This window comes from Phaseolus vulgaris, chromosome 10 (genome assembly GCF_051622355.1).
Source record: "Phaseolus vulgaris cultivar YP4 chromosome 10, ASM5162235v1, whole genome shotgun sequence".
Taxonomy (NCBI): domain Eukaryota; kingdom Viridiplantae; phylum Streptophyta; class Magnoliopsida; order Fabales; family Fabaceae; genus Phaseolus; species Phaseolus vulgaris.
The window spans coordinates 8928881-8949853 of NC_143507.1; the positions used below are offsets into that span (position 1 = coordinate 8928881).

At 37.4% G+C, this 20973-nt stretch overlaps 2 protein-coding genes across 2 annotated transcripts; both read left to right on the forward strand.

Moving 5' to 3' along the window:
- Window positions 1-877: 877 nt before the first annotated feature.
- Window positions 878-1837, forward strand: LOC137813460 (uncharacterized). Its single transcript, XM_068615726.1, has one exon. It carries the CDS (start codon window positions 878-880, stop codon window positions 1835-1837), a length of 960 nt encoding a protein of 319 aa, XP_068471827.1.
- Window positions 1838-14306: 12469 nt separating this feature from the next.
- On the forward strand, window positions 14307-17448 carry ECB2 (Tetratricopeptide repeat (TPR)-like superfamily protein). The gene has a single exon (XM_068623076.2). The coding sequence runs from the start codon at window positions 14436-14438 to the stop codon at window positions 17091-17093; it is 2658 nt and encodes an 885-aa protein (XP_068479177.1). The 5' UTR covers window positions 14307-14435; the 3' UTR covers window positions 17094-17448.
- Window positions 17449-20973: the final 3525 nt, after the last annotated feature.

Sequence of the window (20973 nt, forward strand, 5' to 3'; positions counted from 1 at the left end):
AACACATATAACAAAGAGTCTCGATATGTTGACACCCTCTGCACATGACACACATTTGACGCCGCAGAGGTGGCATAGACGTGGCCGAGTGATATAGCATTGCGTGACATGGCAAAGTGAGATTGCGTTAAGTGATCTGGCAAGTTTCCAACGACGAGTGCTTTACATCGGTTGGTAGTTTCAACCGATGTAATATTTGTAGTTTTTTTCGACCATAGTTCTACATCGGGTGGTTGTGACAACCAATGTAGTATTGTAGTTTTTTTCGGCCATAGTTCTACATCGGGTGGTAGTGACAACCGATGTAGTATTTGTAGTTTTTTTCAACCATAGTTCTACATCGGGTGTCACTACCAACCAATGTAGTATTTGTAGTTTTAACTTATACGCTTACATCGGTTGGTAGTCACAAACAGTGTAATATATTGTAGTTTTTAATCATATGACATATTACAGTTGTGTTTTCCATATAACTGATGTAAATATTAAATGTCCTCTGTCCAATCGCTACCACCGAGCGACCTGCTCTGCTCGATCGCCCCCGCCACACTCGTTCAGAGAAGACGCACCACCTCCGCACAGAGAAGACGCAACGAAGCATCCCTAGTTTAGCGTTTGGCCAGCGCCGCCGTCGCAACTCTCTGCGACGCCTAGTTCCTCCAACGCCAGGCCAGCAGTCGCAGCCTCCAACGACGCCTCCACCACTGGGAAGCTGGCCGTGAAACCAGTGGTCGTCGTCCAGCTGCGAGAAAGACGGCGACGAACCCTAATAGCAGCAGGTCCAGGTTACGTAAATTAACGAAACTGAAACCCTAAATTGAAGATTTGGGGGTTTTAGGGTTTCCTACTACAGGTTCGGACTTGTTAGCCTTTTAAAATGGCGGAGGGCTCTGCGGGTTTCCTCATTCCATGGACTTGTTTGATCGATCGAAAAGTCTGTCCTGATAATAAAGTATATTCCATGTCCGGTCAAAGGAAGACTTGTGCTCAGGCTTTGGGAAATACATGTGACATTCCCTTGTTCCAACTACCTACCCCTTGTATTAAGGGTGACATGATTGCTGTCCAGATTGATGAGGCAGATTACTTGGCTGGTCTTGAGGATTGCAAAACCTATCTCCATGGTCGGGTTATTCTATCTAAGGGGGATAAACCTCTCACACACCTGGATTTAACTAAAAAGTTGCAGCCGGTGTGGAAAGCTCTTGGACCATGGAAAGCAATTCCTCTTGGAAAGGGTTTCTATGAGTTTGAGTTCGCTTCTATAGAAGACATGAGATGGGCCCTCGGAATGGGTTCCCTCAAGTTATCTCCTGGTTTATTGAGATTGTTTGCCTGGACAAAAGACTTTGTCCCAGCTACCATGAAGAATACCAAAACTCAGACATGGGTTAGAATCTACCATTTGCCTTTGGAGTATTGGAAACCAAATACAATATATTCCATCGTTAGAGGCCTTGGTACTCATTTGTCTTTGGATGAGCATACTATGAGAAAGAATAGGGGTATGTTTGCTAGAGTGTTGGTGGATATTGATCTTCTGTCCCCTCTCTCCGATCAACTTTTGGTTGAACGTCCAGACTTTGCTTTTGTAGCTGGTGTGGAATATGAATGGCTCCCTCCTTTTTGCTCTCATTGTAAGATGATTGGGCACGAGCTTGCTCAGTGTCGGGCGATCCATGACCAGGGTCGTGTTCTTGGGCCTCAACATAAACCTTCTCAGAAGGCATTTTCTGATGAACGGGACCAAGGGAGGATCGTGATTCCTAAACAACGTAAAGAATATAGGAAAAAAGATCCAGAGACAAAACTCGTGGAAGGCCTCATTGATAAGTAGAAAGTTGATGAAACAGGTGGAGGGGAGGATGTTTTTGCAGATATGCCTCCTCTTGAGGATGCTTCAGATCATGATAGGTCCTCACCCAAGCAGGGGTTATCCACTCCCACTTTGGATTCACTTGCTGTTATGCAAGCTAAGGACTCAGAGTCAAATTCAACAACTTTTATTGATGATCATCATGTGGAGGTATCTGTTCCTGTGATTGTACCATCTCCGTTGCGTACTACCTCTCCTCGAAGGGTTAAATCACATGCGGATACTAATGCACCAGTTCCTAATGTGGAGGTCTCTGCTATTGTGACTGTACCATCTCAGTCGCCTCATCCCTCCCCTCGAAAGGCTAAATATCTTGGGGATGTTAAAGCAATATCGTTGGTCCTTCAAAATCACTTTTCTTCTCTTGATGGTTTGGAAACTACAGATGTGGGAGTTGATTCTCATATTGGAGCGTCAACTATTCCGCCTACCATTATTGGAATTAATTCTGATCATATTGAAAATCAGGTTGTTTCAAAATTTTGGACTGACTCTAATGACATGGAGGAGGATGACAGTGATAATGGGGAGGAAACAGTTTGCACTAAAAGAAAACCAGGGAGACCACCTAAGGGGACTGGTAAATCCAGGAAAACTGCTAAGGCAGTTCTCTCTACAACGTCGCAATGAAGGTCTCTTCATTTTTTTGGAATGTCAGAGGATTGGGGAACCACAAAACTGTGGAGATGTTGCTTAGTTTACTTAACCTACATAAACCTCTCCTGGTTTTTCTTGCTGAACCCATGATGTCGTACACTAATGCTTTCGACGTCCTTTTCAAATCTGTTAATATGCATTTGGTGGCTACGTTTCCTATTGTTAATAAAGTTGCTAAGCTTTGGTGTTTGTCGGTTCCTAATCTTGTCCAAAATTTCTTGGTTAATGATCAATTTATCTTTGTAACTTGTCGTCTGCAGGATAAAAGTTTTAGCTTTGCAGGTGTTTATGGTGCTAACACATACTTGTCTAGACGATTTTTATGGAGGGATCTTAGTTTCTTCACATGGCCTTGGTGTATTCTGGGAGATTTTAATGTTGTGCTCTCGGCGGATGACTGTAAAGGGGGGGTGGCTCCTAATCAGGTTTCTTGTAATGAATTCCTGGACTGGATTAATACTAATGATCTTTCTTGTATGCCTTTTACTGGATCTTGTTATACTTGGTGTAACGGAAGGAGAGGGTTGCATAGAATTCACAGAAGACTGGATAGGGCTTTATGTAATGGAGTGTGTCTGGATGAATGGGAATCTTGTTCTTATCAGGTTCTTGTTAAAAATTGTTCTGATCATTCCCCTATTCTTGCTAGTCTTGCTAGTAATTCTTTGCGGAAGGTTAGCAATTTTCGTTTATTTTCGATGTGGCTTTAGGACACTTCGTGTCTAAAGCCTATTCTTGATTCTTGGGCTAATCAGGTTGTTGGTTGTCCTATGTTTATCTTGCAACATAAGTTAAAAAGGTTGAAGCTTGAGCTCCGTGACTGGAATAAAAATTCTTTTGGTAATGTTCATAATGGAGTTCTTCTTAAGCAGGGCATCCTTCTTGGTATTCAAAAAAGCTTAGAGACTGCTAGTTTGTCTGATAGTGATGGACTTCTCTGTCAAGAAAAGATTGCTAAGGAGGAGCTTGATCATGCTCTTCACTGTCAATATTTGTTTTGGAAAGAAGGGGCTAGGATGTTATGGTTCAAGGATGGAGATCGAAATACTGCTTTTTTCCATGCGGTGGTCAAAAGGAGATATAATTCTAGTGGGATTCATCGTCTACGGATTGATAATGAGGTTACGGAGGATCCTAAAATCATTGAGGATCATATTTTGGACTTTTATAAAAATCTTTATGCTGAGTCTATTTCTAATGTTCTGGATACTGATAATATGGAAGATTTTATTGGTACTTATATTCCTGCGATGGTTTCCTCTGAGGAGAATATGATGTTGATTAAGTGTCCAGATTTCTCTGAAATTAAAAATGTTGTTTTTAATCTTAACGATAATAGTGCTCCTGGTCCTGATGGTTTTGGTGGTGTTTTCTATCATTCTTGCTGGGAAATTATTGGGACAGATGTTTGCAATGTTGTTCAACAGTTTTTTAAACAAAACTGGGTTCTCCCTGGAATGAACAGTAATGTGGTATCTCTTATTCCAAAGGTTCAGGGTGCTGATTCCATTAAAGATTACAGGCCAATTGCTGTTGCTAATTTCAAGTTTAAGATTATTTCCAAGATACTGGCGGATAGGCTTGCACTTGTGGCTGCTAGAATCATTTCTCCTAATCAATATGGATTTGTGCAGGGTAGACAGAATCAGGATTGCATTGGTATTGCTTCTGAAGCTATTAACCTGCTTTCTAAAAAGGTTAGAAGAGGTAATGTGGCTTAGAAAGTTGATATTCATAAAGCTTTTGACACTCTAAGTTGGAAGTTCTTATTATTAGTTTTAAAACGCTTTGGTTTTCACCCCTCATTTGTCGGTTGGATTAGTACAATTCTCCGTTCAGCTATGCTTTCTATAAGAATAAGTGGTAGTTTGGTGGGTTTTTTTCCTTGCAGTCGAGGGGTAAGACAAGGTGATCCATTGTCTCCTTTACTTTTCTGTCTTGCAGAGGAAGTTCTTAGTAGAGGTCTCTCTAAGCTTGTGAATGATAAGAAGATTTTAAATATGGCCATTCCGCACGGTTATCTAACTCCCTCTCATATTTTGTATGCTGATGACATATTTATTTTTTGTAGGGGGGATATTAAGTCTCTTAAAAATTTGAGTTCTTTTCTTAAAACATATGGTGATTTTTCTGGTCAATATATTAATAACTCTAAAAGTAGTTTCTTCACCATGGATAATTCTCCAAGATTTGTCACCAAAATTCAAAATATTCTTTCTTGTAGTCATGGTTGTTTGCCTTTCCATTATTTAGGAGTGCCTATCTTTGTTGGTGCTCCAAAGTGTCGGTTTCTTCAACCTTTGGCTGATAAAGTTAAATTGAAGCTAGCATCTTGGAAAGGTAAATCTCTTAGCATGATGGGTCGAATTCAGCTGGTCAATACGGTGATTACTGGATCTCTAGCTTATAGTTTTAATATGTATAAGTGACTTGTTTCACTTATTAAGCAAGTTGAGCAGTGGTGTCAGAATTTTATTTGGACTGGTGATATTATGAAAAAAGGTATTTGTTCACCTCTTGAGGATGGAGGCTTGAATATCATTAATTTTCATCATGAAAATAATGCATATCTTCTTAAGCTTGCTTGGAACTTTGCTTATAGCGACAAACCTTGGTCTTTACTCTTGAAAGCCAGGGTTCTTAAATCAAAATATGAATTTCGAACGGTTTATAGATCTTCCTCTCTCTGGCCTGGAATTAAGCAATTTTATTCTACCATACTTGACTATACTTATTGGACTGTTGGTACAGGTTCTTTTATTAATTTCTAGAATGATAAATGGTGCTCTACTACTTCTTTAGCAAATATTGCAGGGTTATCTGATGGTGTTAGCATTCCGGATACAGTCTCTCAATTTTGAACAGGTTGTGATTGGAATATTCCCTTCTCTTTACAGCATATGCCTCTTTTTTTTAATCATATCATGATTAGAGAGGAACAGGATATTCCTAATTGGATTCTAAATGAGTCTGGTCGTTTCACTCTTAAATCGGCTAGGACTTTTTTCTTGGAACCAGGAGTTCCAGGTGGTTGGGGTAAATTCATTTGGTCTTCATCTATTCCGCCTTCCAAAACTCTAGTACTCTGGAAAATATTTCATGGGCGACTTCCTACAGATCAACATATTCAGAATAAGGGTTTGCATATATGTTCTATGTGTTCGCTTTGTGAAAAGCAAGAGGAATCTATTCAACATCTATTTTTTGAATGTTCTAACGCATTGCATATTAGGAGTTGGGTACGACAAATTTTTCTTACTTCTCATTTCTCTAATAAGGATGATCTACTTTCTTTTATTAAGAGTGATGGTAGTCCTTTGGTTAAATTGATTAAGCTTGCGGTGATAACCTTTTCTATATGGATGATATGGCGTATGAGGAATTATGCTAGATTTCAGGATAAGATTGGGGTTTCTAAGGCTATTTCGATAATTAAAGATTTAACTTGTCTAGTGGGAAATTCGTCTAAAGCTTCAATGAAGAATGATATGTTGGACTTCAACGTGATTAAGTTTTTCGGTATTAAGACTCGTAGTGGTAAAGTTCTTCGTCCTCTTCCTATTAGATGGGAATTTCCTTCACCAGGCTGGGTCAAAATTAATACTGATGGGGCTGCTAGGGGGTATCCTGGTCTTGCTACTTGTGGAGGTATTTTTCGTGGGAGTATGAGAGAATTTATTGGTGCTTTTTCAGCGTTTCTTGAAGTTCAAACTGCTTTGGTTGCTGAGTTTTATGGAGTTATACATGCTATGGAGGAAGCTCAAAACATGAGACTTACTAATGTCTGGCTTGAATGTGATTCTGCCTTGGTTTGTGTTGCGTTTACTGCTAGGACTAATGTTCCGTGGATGCTTCAGAATCGATGGAATACTTGTCTTAATTTTTGTGGGACAATCAGGTTTAGGGTAACTCATATTTTTCGTGAAGGGAATGCGTGTGCTGATAAGTTGGCTAATTTAGGATTTATTCATAGAGAATCTTTTCATTGGTATAATAGACTCCCAGCTAGTCTGTTCTTAGAATTCTTTATGAATAGGTATAATCTACCTATGTATCGTTTGTGTTAACATATGAGTTTTGGTCTAGTCCCCCCATATTTTTGTATTTTCTTTCTTTTTTCTTTTTTTAATAATATTTTTTTTCATGTGATGACAGATGATTGTTGTTTCTTGAGGTGTCAGCTTAGCTGAGATGTCAAGTTGCATAGTGATGCCTAACACGAAAACTTTATAAAAAAAAAATATAGTTCTTCAATGCATACACCAACAAGGTGATCAAACGTTCAATGAATGTAGTTGTTGGTTGCCTTCACAAACGCTTTCCACACACTCAAAGTTTTGCTGTGAGAATTATTGTGCAGTCAAAGTTCTTGGTGAAAAAGAGCAGAAGTGGTTTTCCAATGGCTGAGAATCATTCGCAATGAATGTGTAGAGTGAGCACTTAATTTTCTTCTTACATAGTGTTTCACTTTAACATAATACGAATTAAATGGGGGGCAGAAACAAAAAAGCACATGTCACTAAAATTTAATGCAGTCGTGCCTTACAAGTTTTGGATACCTGCTATAATGTCATTTCTACTTAAAACATGTGTTAAGAAGTTCTTATCATATTACATCGGTTATTATGCATAACCGATGTAAAATATTAGCCCGTACTAATATTACAACGGGTAAGACATCCAACCGTTGTAATGTATGACATTGTAACATGTTACCATATGTATACAACATAGCTGACCACTTATACTAACACAAATAACCATTTTCATGACCCTAAACCAACAAAGTTTTCCGCAGACCCAAAAGTGCGTCTGCTCACATACAAAAGCACAAGTCAATCAAATCAAATTTAATGCAGTCGTGCATTAGAAGTTTCTGACACCCAAATGTCATGTCCACTTAAAGAATTTATTATTTAATTAATGCATTTCAAAATTTAAGCATTTACAATAGATCAATTATGTAAACTTATTCAATTTTTAAAGTGTATATAAATGAACGAAATTAGAACGAAAGAAAATGTTGAGGCCAAACTTAAAGGTCATTCTACTTGAACTCATCCTCCGTAATAACGACTAAGAAGGTGATGGTTTTCTCAAACATCTATTTTTTGAGTTTCATATAATGAGTTCTTCGTAAAAAAATGTCATGTGAAATTATTTTGATTTTTAATTGTTATTTTATCTTATTTTGTATTACACAATGAAAGGTGGAAAGAATGGAATCCTGGGAGGAACTTGATATTGACACCAGCGATCTTGCTGCCTTTGTACAACGTTGCAACACAGACATAACCACACACTTAATTCCAGGACCGACTTGCAATGTTCAAGCTGTTATACTAAATCGGAATTCAACACAACCACAGAACACACAATAATTTATGAACGAAATTACTTACTCAAACCATGAATGTGATTTCAATACCAATCTGTGGCGTTGAGCAGAACAATTTATTCAATTTCATGGTGAGAATAAATTAATTTATAACGCAAAAATAGTGAGATCTTTTTATGTTATCCCTCAACATTGATCGACTTTCAACGTAGAACTCCTTGAAAAGTACACAAGTATTGTCATTGATAAGTTGTATTGTCAAAGCCTGTCAACCGAACGACCTAGGAGACATGACAATAACTATCAAGGTTAGAAACTATACATGTATATAAACCTTAAAATATTACAAATACTATACATCTTAATGAAGAAATGGAAATGCAGGATCCAACCGAAATTTGTAAAGCCAGTGTTCATCACAAAGTCTTGCAAGATAATGAAATTTGATGTCTTAATCTTGAAAAAGGTTATTTTCAATTACATGTGCAAGTTTTTTTGTTCAAAATAAATAAAAATTTATTAACTACTTTCTACAATAACAGGTCGCGGTTTTCAGTCTAAACGACATCCAACACTATATGAACATCACAATAAACAACATAGTGAAGGTAAACTGTACTAATCATAAAACTTCACAATACTATTAACAACAATTTGAAATAACTTGGTACTTGTAAAATACATTCAGGTATTCAAACATGACATTGGTACACCGAATGAGGAAAGGCCAACACCAGTAATATGTGCATAAATCATTCTCTCATGTCATTATCAAACATGAACACCTACCCATAACACAAACTTACTTGTGTTTTTATATCTATGCAGATCCAAAATTAATGGCCATGTTCAATGACGAAAATAATTGATGCCCATATCCAGTAACAACAACAATGACAATTAATTATGATTACTTACCTATTCTTCTATTGTACTCTGGAATTACTACTAAAATGATGTAATTAAGCTGACATATGCCATTAAGCATGTTTTTGTCTTTTCGACTAATAAGTAGTCCAAGGTGTTTTTTAATGCACGACTTTTAAACCGTTGTCTAGGATCATTCTCCCTTCGTGTGTACATATTACTTCTTTCCTTCACCGCAAACGATGAACCTTCCATATCATTGTAGCATTTTTGTTCTTCGTAACCGAACTTCACATGCGAATAATCCACTGAAATTGGTTCAATGATTGCACACTCATCATCAACATGATTTTCATTGTACATATTAGATACATCACCTTTTTGCCATTTTTGTCTCTCCGCTAACACTTCTTCCAAATGACTAACAACTTTCTCTAGCGTACCAATGACTGCCACTTGATGATCAAGTGCGCGACTGAAGGCCTCGTTTTCTTTAAGAATTTGTGCTATTTCACGCATTTTTTTCATGTTCACCTTTTTTCGAGTGGAGGGTTCTTTCAACACCTCTTCCACAACTTCTTGACAAAGGTCTTCCTTTGTCAAATCGACCTCAACAATAACCTTTTCTTGAACATCATAAGGACTTCAAAGAAACCAACACAAAAAATGCAACATATTATATAGGCTTAAAATGAAAAATGAACTCACTAAATTTTTGTTCAGAGCATAACCAAGTGTACTGTGAGAAAATTTGACATCCTTCCAAAACAAAATTCGGGGGAACGTGCCACTCCTACTTTAGCTTTTCATCTTTGCGATTAACACGTGCTCCAATGCCCATATCTAAATCATTTCAAATTAACGACAAAATATTGATTACCACAAACATTCATTATAATACAATGGTTCTACTTAATATAAAATATGATACTTTCTATACCTGCAACAAGTAAACACAGCCAACAATGCATAAATAGTTTGAATGTCCTGTGCTGGTAATCGACGTCGAAGCACAACACAAACTAATAACCAGATAGTCATAAACTACACGACCCCAATCGTAATGATGAATACACTCAATGTTATCAACTATCTTAAACAACCCTGAAAATATTGTCCCCGTTTTATTTGGCAAAAGAAACTCTGACAAACTTAACAAAAGTATAACCTACAAAATTTATCAACACTAATTCGTTAGAACCATTCAATCGTTTCATTAGTTCATCATAGATAATGCAAACACTAACATTTCTACTACGAAATATGGTGCTAGTATGACAATCGTTATCTTCGTTACACAACTCAATGTTCTGTCCAGCAACCCTCAAATCCAAACTGACACACACATCTAACAATGTAAATGGAACAAATACATATCAAATAAAAAAAACCACCCCTCCTCTCAACCCATCTCAAACATAGCTCTCGCAACAAAGTGTTACTCATTTTCACTGTCTTTCTCAACGACAACAACCACGCAAAAGGGGTTGCTTCAATACAACTTTTTTGTTCCTCCCTTATCATGGTATTGATAACCCGTAAATACTTTGTTCTACAAAAGTGTCGCACTGCAACCTAAATACACTAACCACAACAAAAAAACAATTTAAGACAACCAAAATAAAAGGGTAAACAAATGGACTGAATAGAGTGAAATAAATATTGACTAAAACCTGCTCCTCACAGTCCGATTCACGGACATCACTTGAATTTCTTCTGATGTCCAACCTGGAACCAAACACAAAATTAAGGCGCTGCACAAAGGACCCAAATTCAAAAAACTGGTTACCTATTCAGAAAACTAAGGGGGTGCAATCTGATTCAGGGTAATGGAACCCACAATCCCATAAATCATGAACACACACGCACACAATGCACAATACAACACAACACAAGGCCACGCCCCTACCGAAGGGCAGCCCATGCACTCAAAATGAAAACTGGTCACCCAAGTTCACAAAATTGGTTACCTATTCACAAAACTAAGGGGGTGCAATCTTTTTTATGGTAATCCAACCCACAATCCCATCATTCATCAACTCGAATGCAAGCCCACCAAAGTGTAAAATTGGGCCAACCATTAGAGCCATGGCTAAAAAGCTTCAAGAAGATTGGAATACTGCTACTGATGGTAGAGAAACCTTCTTATACATGTTCAAGACGCCATAGACTCTAGTGTAGAGTAGCATTTAAATTCTTGTCAAAATTAGCATAGGAAATTTCATTTGTAATTTTTGTTAAAATGAATTGGTACCTAAAATACCAACCTAGGTTTAATTAGGGTTTCTTAAACTTCTAATTAAACCTAGGTCGGTCCAAGGCAAGCCCATTAGGAGTGCACGTTCTAGATCCTTGAACATGCCTTCCATGTGCTTCCATTTTAGGTGCCAATTTCGAAGTAGTGTAGTTTGAATTTCCCTCCTTTTGCTTTGATGTAAATCAACCCTCACTTTCTATATAAGGAGTGGCTTGGCTTATGTTTTCACAAGATTAATATAATAGTGAATTGCTGCCAAATTTGAGCCAATATCACTACTTGTCAAAAACCTATCAAGGTTAGACTATTGATCTTCGAATTCCATTCTACCAAAGAGAGAGATGGCCTCACCACTCTCATTTCCTACCTAACATGCACCTCCAAGGCATCAACATCTCCTAGGAGAGCCTTGACCGTAGACCTCCATTGAGCTTTCGCCATTTCCACCAACAAAACTCTAAGGATGAAGGCACTCTTCCATCAAATACACACGCACACAATACACAATACAATACAGCACAAGGCCAGACCCCTACCGAAGGGCAGCCCATGCATTCAAAATGAAAACCAGTCACCCAAGTTCACAAAACTGGTTACCTATTCACAAAACTAAGGGGGTGCAATCTGTTTTATGGTAATCCAACCCACAATCCCATCATTCATGAACACAAACGCACACAATGCACACATAAACACAACACAAGGTCACGCCCCTACCGAAGGGCAGCCTATGCACTCAAAATGAAAACCGGTCACCAAAGTTCACAAAATTGGTTACCTATTCACAAAACTAAGGGGGTGCAATCTTTTTTAGGGTAATCCAACTCACAATCCCATCATTCATGAACACACACGCACACAATGCACAATACAACACAACAAAAGGCCAGCCCCTACCGAAAGGCAACCCATGCACTGAAAATGAAAATCAGTCACCCAAGTTCACAAAATTGGTTACCTATTCACAAAACTAGGGGTGTGCAATCTGTTTTAGGGTAATCCAACCCACAATCCCATCATTCATGAGCACACATGCACACAATGCACAATACAACACAGCACAAGCCCGGACCCCTACCAAAGGGCAGCCCATGTACTCAAAATGAAAACCGGTCACCCAAGTTCACAAAATTGGTTACCTATTCACAAAACTAAGGGGTTGCAATCTGTTTCGGGGTAATCCAACCCACAATCCCATCATTCATGAACACACATGCACACAATGCACAATACAACACAGCACAAGGCCACACCCCTACCGAAGGTCAGTCCATGCACTCAAAATGAAAAACCGGTCACCCAAGTTCACAAAACTAGTTACCTATTCACAAAACTAAGGGGGTGCAATCTGTTTCAGGGTAATTCAACCCACAATCCCATCATTCATTAACACACACGCACACAATGCACACATAAACACAATATAATGCTAGGCCATGCATTATAAAATGAAAAGTGGACCCCCAAGTTCCAAAAATCACTAACTACGGCCAGCCCATGCATTGTAAAATGAAAAGTGGACACCCAAGTTCCAAAAACCATACATTGCAAAAAAAAAACACTTCATTACTTTGTCAATAGACAAAGACATTTACGTTTACCTCATGTCGAACGCCGTAGACAAGAAATGACACCTTTTAGGGTTCTTTCACCCTCCCTCCAACAACAGTACCGTTATTTCTCCCTCCCTCTACCAAGTCGACAACGTTACGAATGTTTCTTATGTGCTTTGATTCAAACTTTTGCGGTTCTTTGTCCCTCCCTCTAGCGCTATGGTTCTTCTTTGTCCCTCCCACCTCCGACAATAATGCTCTTAGTAAACCCTTTGCCTCCAAATTCTCCCTCTTCCACAACAAAGTAAAAACCAAAACCCACGCTCAAACCCTAAAGTTACCATTCTACCCTCATATAAATGAATTTTTACACCGATTTCCCTTACAAACTGATCTAATATAACAACACAACTAAACTGCCCTCAGTTTCAAATACATGTATTACATTGGTTTCTTCTACAAACCAATGTAATATTCCAACGCCTTCAAATTTTAAATGATGCATTACATTACATCGTCCTCTTCTACAAACCGATGTAATATTCCAACGCCTTCAAATTCGAAAAAGATGCATTACATTACATCGACCTCTTCTACAAACCGATGTAATATTCCAACGCCTTCGAATTTGAAAAACATACATTACATTACATCGACCTCTTTTACAAATCGATGTAATATTCCAACGCCTTCGAATTTGAAAAAGATGCATTACATTACATCGACCTCTTCTACAAATCGATGTAATATTCTAAGGCCTTCGAATTTGAAAAAGATGCATTACATTACATCTGCCTCTTCTACAAAACCGATGTAATATTTCAACGCCTTCGAATTTGAAAAAGATGCATTACATTACATCGGTCTCTTCTACAAACCGATGTAATATTCCAATGCCTTCGAATTTGAAAAACATGGCTTACATCGGCTTCCTCTACTAAACCCTAAACCCCACGAAACCACCATTAGTTTAAGAGCTTCACATACGGAAGGAACAACCAGGGGGTTTTTTCTTATTTGGCACAACGAAGACGTTTACTAAGTCCATCAGTTTAAGAGCTTCACAAACGAAAGGAAAAACCAGGGAGTGACGATGACACTATGCAATTTGGCAAGGACAAACAAATATGTTTACTTACATCAGTTGGTTGTGACGACGTTGTCGTATTCGGTACGTGCGAATCACTATTACACCTATTTCTTAACATATCTGCATTGTCCTTATTGTCACATCACTACCAGGACAATTACCATAAACCCCATTGTCACATCGTCAATTACTTCCACGCAAACGGTGTCAACTATATGTTAATGGTAAAGAGTGTTAATAAAACATTTTCGTATAACAAAATATTGATAACTACATAGTTGACATAGATTTACAACTATGATATATTTCAATGTAATTTTAAAATTATTTAATTTTTTTAATATAAAATTCATATTTTAATAAAAAATTATTTATTATTTAAGTTGTAATATGATGTAACATATAATTAAAACAATAATAATATATTTACAACCTCTTTCAATATTTAATTTGTGATTCATGATATATGAAAAAATGATATTTTTATCATTATACGTAAAAAAAAAAAACTAAAAGAAATAGAGATATAAACTGTGTGGAAGTTGTTAATATATATTTTTATAATTAAAACATTATCTTGACAATCTATTAAATTAATTTTTAATTAAAAATATTATAATAAAGAGAGTTGTTAAAGAATGTTTTCTCTTAGCAGAACATGTTATGGATAAGACGGTGGTTATGGTTGACAATGGTAATGGTAATGGCAATGGCAATGGTAATACTGCAACACGACACAGCAGAATTTGACATTGTCGTGTTGTGTTGAGTTTGGTTTTAACCATAAACCCTCATTCATGTTCTGTAACTCCCAAATGGCGGCGTTTGCTAAACCCTCCCAACTTCATGCTCAAAGGGATAATCCCCTTCTTCCTTCTCCTACTTCCACCAACTGCAACCTCAAAGCTTTCACTTTTACGCACAACCTGCACACCCTTCATCCCCCTCTTAGAAAAGTTAAACATGTTTCTGTTTCAAGTTCTGCCGCTGCCACTACCTCCCTCAGCAACCACCACAGCCACGATGCAAACTCTGATATTTCCCAACTGTGCCTTCTTGGGAACTTGGACCGTTGCATGAGCTACTTAGACTCCATGCACCAGCTTCGAATTCTCGTTGAAGATGATACTTACGTTGCCTTGGTACGACTATGTGAGTGGAAGGGAGCAAGGAAGGAAGGGTCCCGTGTTTATTCCTATGTTTCCATGTCCATGACCCTTTTGAGCCTTCAACTGGGGAATGCGCTTTTGAGTATGTTTGTGAGGTTTGGGAACTTGGTGGATGCTTGGTATGTTTTTGGGAGAATGGAGAAAAGGAATTTGTTCTCTTGGAATGTTTTGATTGGTGGGTATGCTAAAGCTGGCTTCTTTGATGAGGCTCTGGACCTTTATCATAGAATGTTGTGGGTTGGTGAGAGGCCTGATGTTTACACTTTCCCTTGCGTTTTGAGGACTTGTGGTGGCATGCCTAACTTGATGAGGGGTAGAGAGATTCATGTGCATGTTGTAAGAAACGGGTTTGAGTCAGATGTGGATGTGCTTAATGCATTGATAACTATGTATGTGAAATGTGGGGATGTCAGTACTGCTAGGTTGGTGTTCGACAAAATGTCTAATAGAGATAGGATTTCGTGGAATGCCATGATTTCAGGGTATTTTGAAAACGGGGAGTGTTTGCAGGGATTGAGATTGTTTGTGATGATGATTGAATATCCTGTTGATCCAGATTTGATGACCATGACCAGTGTGATTACTGCATGTGAGCTTCTGGGTGATGAGAGATTGGGGAGGGAGATTCATGGTTATGTTCTTAGAATGGGGTTCGGGAGAGACCCTTCAGTTCATAATTCCTTAATTCAGATGTACTCATCTGTTGGACATATTCAGGAAGCTGAAACTGTTTTCTCTCGAACAGAATGTAGAGATGTGGTGTCATGGACTGCAATGATATCAGGTTACGAGAATTGTTTGATGCCTCAGAAAGCACTTGAGACATATAAAATGATGGAAGCAGAAGGTATCATGCCAGATGAAATCACCATAGCCACTGCACTCTCTGCTTGTTCTTGTATATGCAATTTAGACATGGGGACAGACCTTCATGAGACGGCCAAACAGACAGGGCTCATCTCTCATCCGATAGTTGGAAACACACTCATTGACATGTATGCCAAGTGTAAATTCATTGACAAGGCTTTGGAGGTTTTCCACTCTACTCTTGACAAGAACATTGTATCGTGGACATCAATCATCCTTGGTCTTCGGATCAACAACCGGTGTTTTGAAGCTTTATTTTACTTCAGGGACATGATTCTTAGACTGAAGCCAAACTCTGTTACTTTAGTTTGTATTCTGTCTGCATGTGCTAGAATAGGAGCTTTGACATGTGGAAAAGAGATTCATGCCCATGCTTTGAGAACTGGAGTAAGTTTTGATGGTTTTATGCCCAATGCAATTTTGGACATGTATGTAAGGTGTGGAAGAATGGGATATGCGTGGAAACAATTTTTCTCAGTTGATCATGATGTTACTGCATGGAACATTTTGCTTACAGGATATGCTGAGCATGGAAAAGGAGCACTTGCTTCTGAGGTTTTTCAGAGAATGGTAGAATCAAACATTAAACCTGATGAAATAACATTTATCTCCATATTATGTGCTTGCAGCCGATCAGGTATGGTAGCCGAAGGCTTAGAATACTTTAACAGCATGAAGTATAAGTACTCTATCACACCAAATCTGAAACACTATGCATGTGTGGTTGATTTACTTGGCCGTTCTGGGAAATTGGAGGAAGCTTATGAATACATACAGAAAATGCCACTGAAACCAGACGCAGCAATTTGGGGAGCTTTATTAAATGCATGTAGGATTCACCATCATGTTGAACTTGGAGAGCTTGCTGCAGAGAATATCTTTCAATACGATACAACAAGTGTTGGATACTACATTCTTCTCTCCAATCTTTATGCTGACAATGGTAAATGGGACAAGGTTGCTGAAGTAAGAAAAACAATGAGACAGAATGGGCTAATAGTAGATCCTGGATGCAGCTGGGTGGAGGTTAAGGGCACAGTGCATGCTTTCCTCAGTGGTGATAACTTTCACCCTCAAATAATGGAAATAAATGCTCTTTTGGAGCGGTTTTATAAGAAGATGAAGGAAGCTGGTGTTGAAGGGCCAGAAAACAGTCAGATGGACATAATGGAAGCTTCTAAGGCTGACATATTTTGTGGGCACAGTGAAAGACTGGCCATTGTCTTTGGACTTATTAATTCTGGCCCTGGGGTGCCTATTTGGGTGACAAAGAACCTGTACATGTGCCAAAATTGCCACAACATTATCAAATTTATCTCTAGGGAGGTTCGCAGAGAGATTTCTGTAAGGGATGCTGAACAATTGCACCAGTTCAGAGGAGGCATCTGCTCTTGCATGAATGAAGGATATAGGAGTTAACCTGATTACCAGGAAACTGTAAGATATGTAGCATCATGGTGAAAAGTAAGAATCGAAAGAAATTACTTCAACATCCCTGGATATGAAAATCATTAATAGGCCTACGAATCATTTATCGACCCATACATTGCATGCTACACTGAGACTGGAAAAAAAAGGCTGTTATGTCTATTGCACATATGTAAGTATAAAATTTATGGTGTATACATAAATTACTTTTTCAACAGTTTCACTCCCTCACCCCAAAAGAAAATGTCTGTTCTTGTGATCCATGATCTCATTGTAACCTAAAGTGATATAATAGATTTTTGGTGGAGTAGAAATGTATATGGTAGATTCCTTGGTTCTTGTATAATTGAAGGTTCTATATGGTGTCTTTTAACTGACATACTAGTAGAATTAAACAGTCTTGAATGTAGGAAATTACAAGAATAATAGTTCTAAGATTTAAACATGACTTCTCATATATGACGGGATTCATTCCCATTAAGTACCAAAATGTTTTTATGACATTTAATTAAATGAGATGAATTTCATTATTTCATAAAAACACGAATAAAGAACTTGAAACCTGGGGCATGATTATTTAGAAAGTGGAATGGCTTTTTTACAATAACTTTCAGATATCTAGCACAAGGCAAAAATGATTAGTAGAGAAACTGCCTTTTTGCTGTAAAAACAAGCTGCTATCCCATATTTGACAGTTAAATAACCTTGTAAGCAAATTGAATAATATAATGCATATATTCTACACACCTATTCCCTCAATTTTATTTCCTTCAAAAGAAAGTTTTCATTCAATCATCCAGCATCAGTCAATATTGTAAAAGTGTAAAACAAATCTTCAGATATCTGTTCATAATTTCACAACTTTCTTCAATTCCATTTCTCCATGTTCCCTTTGCCATGATTCCTGCAAATGTCTTTATCTTACTCAGTTTTTGTTACTTGAATATTGGGGGAGGGGGGGAATATCATGATGCCAATTACATTCACTGATTTATAGCTTTTCATGTTCTTGTTCAGTTGAGTTTTCTTCCTCCAATACAAGAAGTTATCTTCTGTACTCTATACTGTTATTTGATGTTATTTCAGCTCCTTTTCCTTTTCTTCTTGCTTGTGTTCTTTGTTTGCAAATAGGTTATCTTCAAACTCTGTTTCTTCTCTAATAGCTCTATCAGTTCCTTGTGCAACGTTGTTCTTGGCCTGATCCTAGATAAATACATAACAAAGGTTTGATGTCTCAGTCCTCAAATATGGAATCATCACATTTCTTCTTTGTTTATACTTCCTGTGAATTTCTTTCTCCGTAGTATCACAAATTGCCTTCGTGCTTAAAGCTAGCCATTGGTGCATCAGTTGCAGCGGGCATCAATCTTAACTGTTCCTTATAAGACACTCCAACCCAAAGGAAAAAGTCATCTGCTTTGACCAGGCAAATTGCTCTTACTGAGTTTCTGATGAATATTGTCTCTAATAATTTTCTCTACCATGATCCATAAGAACATTGAGCCTCCAATACCTGCCAGCACTTTTCCGCTTTTCCCTATGCTTTGTGAGTCCCACTTCCGAGTCCTGGATAATGGGTTCTTCTTTTGAAGCTCTATTTCCTTATCTAGCTTCTACATGTCTGTTTGCAGTGGACTATTGAGTTTTCCTTTCTTTGCTTTAGGAATCTCTGGCCATGACAATGGCTTGGTACAGGTTTATATCATATTCTGGATCTTCATTTTGTTTCAAAATATTGCCCTTGTTTTTCCTTAATGGTACTGAAACATGAAAGGTTGACGGCGCCGGTCCGAAGTAAAGTTCTAAATCCTCTCAATATATTCAAACAAAGAGAATTATTATTGTCTATCATGTACTAACCAAATGCTGGACAGATTGGCCTCAGTTTCATTTGGGATCTATTATGGCAACTACAGAAAGGCCAACTTCATTCAATCCAGAGAAATGTTTTAGAGAAGAATAAGACTGTTAAGAGATATGATTTGAAAGGATGAATGTTGAAAGGACTAGTGACAAAATAGGTCATGAAGGATGGTATTGCTCTTGTACCATGTTGAGAAGACAGAAACCCTGAAGGAAAATGATGAATTCCATGTGTTGTATACATACATAAGTATTCTTATTTATAATGAAGAAGAGATACAATGATAAGAAACAAAATCAATATCAATAATGCGAAATATTTGGTAAGATATCTATCAAATCATATCATATCTCCCTGTTTAATATAATCAAATGATATCTCTAACATTGAACATATGTATCATTTGAGACAAGTTTGTTACAAACATTATCAGTATAAGACCCTGAAACATATCAGTCAATTTGGTTTCTCGAGCTAATAAAGTAAATAATGACAAAATAGATATTTTCCCATATATGACTTTCTCTCTACCAAAGTGATGATAAACTTCAATATGTTTCGTACTTTCAGATCATATTTCTAACAAAGACTGTAAAGAGTACACTTGTTGTGAAGCATTTAAGTCATAACAAACATAGAACTTGCTTTCATGCGTATACCAATGCCTAATCCCAAACGTTACTTGACTGAGATTCAGAAGCTTCAAGGAAGTTATATAGAATGAATGGAGGACTCAACCAAAGTGACATTTGGTTAGTTGAGGGGATACCAATAAGAAACCTAAGCAATGTAGTGGACTTAGTTGGGGATACTAATATGAAAGCTACAGAATGAGGTGGTTTAGGTCTCTTAAATCTAGTCAAATCCTATCTTTTTAATGAAACTGTGCTATCATATAGAAACTGAGAACTGAGAGAAACTCTTCATTGTACTAAGGAACTTGTTGGTAGGTATATATAATAGAAGTACTATTAGTAGTATATCAGAATACTAATGCTGCTAGCTAGACTCATAATAAGAGTGTGGCAGGTTGTGGTGGCTTAATGGAAAATTTGGGTTTTACTTCACCATATGTGGCTAAATTCTGGGTTATGCTGAATGGATTAGTTGGCTTGGTCCTTGGGTTTTGGTAAGCTTGAATTGTGTGTATAGTAAGCATTAAAGGGAGGAACTTACTGGGGAATGCTTCAACATAATTGGTAAGTAAAAATCATGCATGTTTTCAAAGTGGCAAACAAGTGTGCAAATTTGGTTTGATAGTTTACGATTGTCCTCCTCCTAATAACTTGACTTCTGTCATAATGTAATTTGGTATGAAAGTTTTCACTCTTAGCTCTGCATAATGTAATTTGGTGAGAGTTTTCACTCTAAGCTCTGCAAAATGTAATTTTCCTTTTTTTGGGCTTTAGTCTCCTTCATTCGCACACTAAAGTATGAATGAATAGAAAAAACACACACAAATGTATGAACTGTTTTTATTGTGCTGCATCTGTTAGCTTCTTTAGCTGAATCGAAATTTGTCAGATGACTTGGTTAGTAGCTGATTTTTGTTAATGTGTTTTTAATTAGAAATTTAGCCTAATTTGGTCATTCTATTTTCTGTTTTGAACAATGGAATTCTTCAACCATCTTAGATTCAATTAAGATTTGAGTGTAGGACTGTGGAGTCAGTATGGTTTTAGTAAAACATCAATGATTGTTAGATTCTTCTTCATTCATGATACCATGCATCAACTCTTACCCATAGGGTAAAACATGTGACTAATTTGAAATATATTTTAAAAATTTCAAATTTCAAATTGTGTAGTTGTATAATTCAGAAATAGAATTAGTAAATGTATTCCAAATTGTACCATTTATAATTACATTTATGAATTTTATAATTTAAAATAAATTTTCGAATTCAGGATTGCACTATAATTTAGACTTTTCCTACACACCTACAGAGGTGGAGGAAGAAAGGAAGATGGTAAAAGAAATACCTGAACATGGTGACGCTGGATTTGT

Bases quoted from the DNA above. Each gene is read 5' to 3' on its own strand.
- LOC137813460 (XM_068615726.1), top strand. From the start codon at position 878: ATGGCGGAGGGCTCTGCGGGTTTCCTCATTCCATGGACTTGTTTGATC.
- ECB2 (XM_068623076.2), top strand. From the start codon at position 14,436: ATGTTCTGTAACTCCCAAATGGCGGCGTTTGCTAAACCCTCCCAACTT.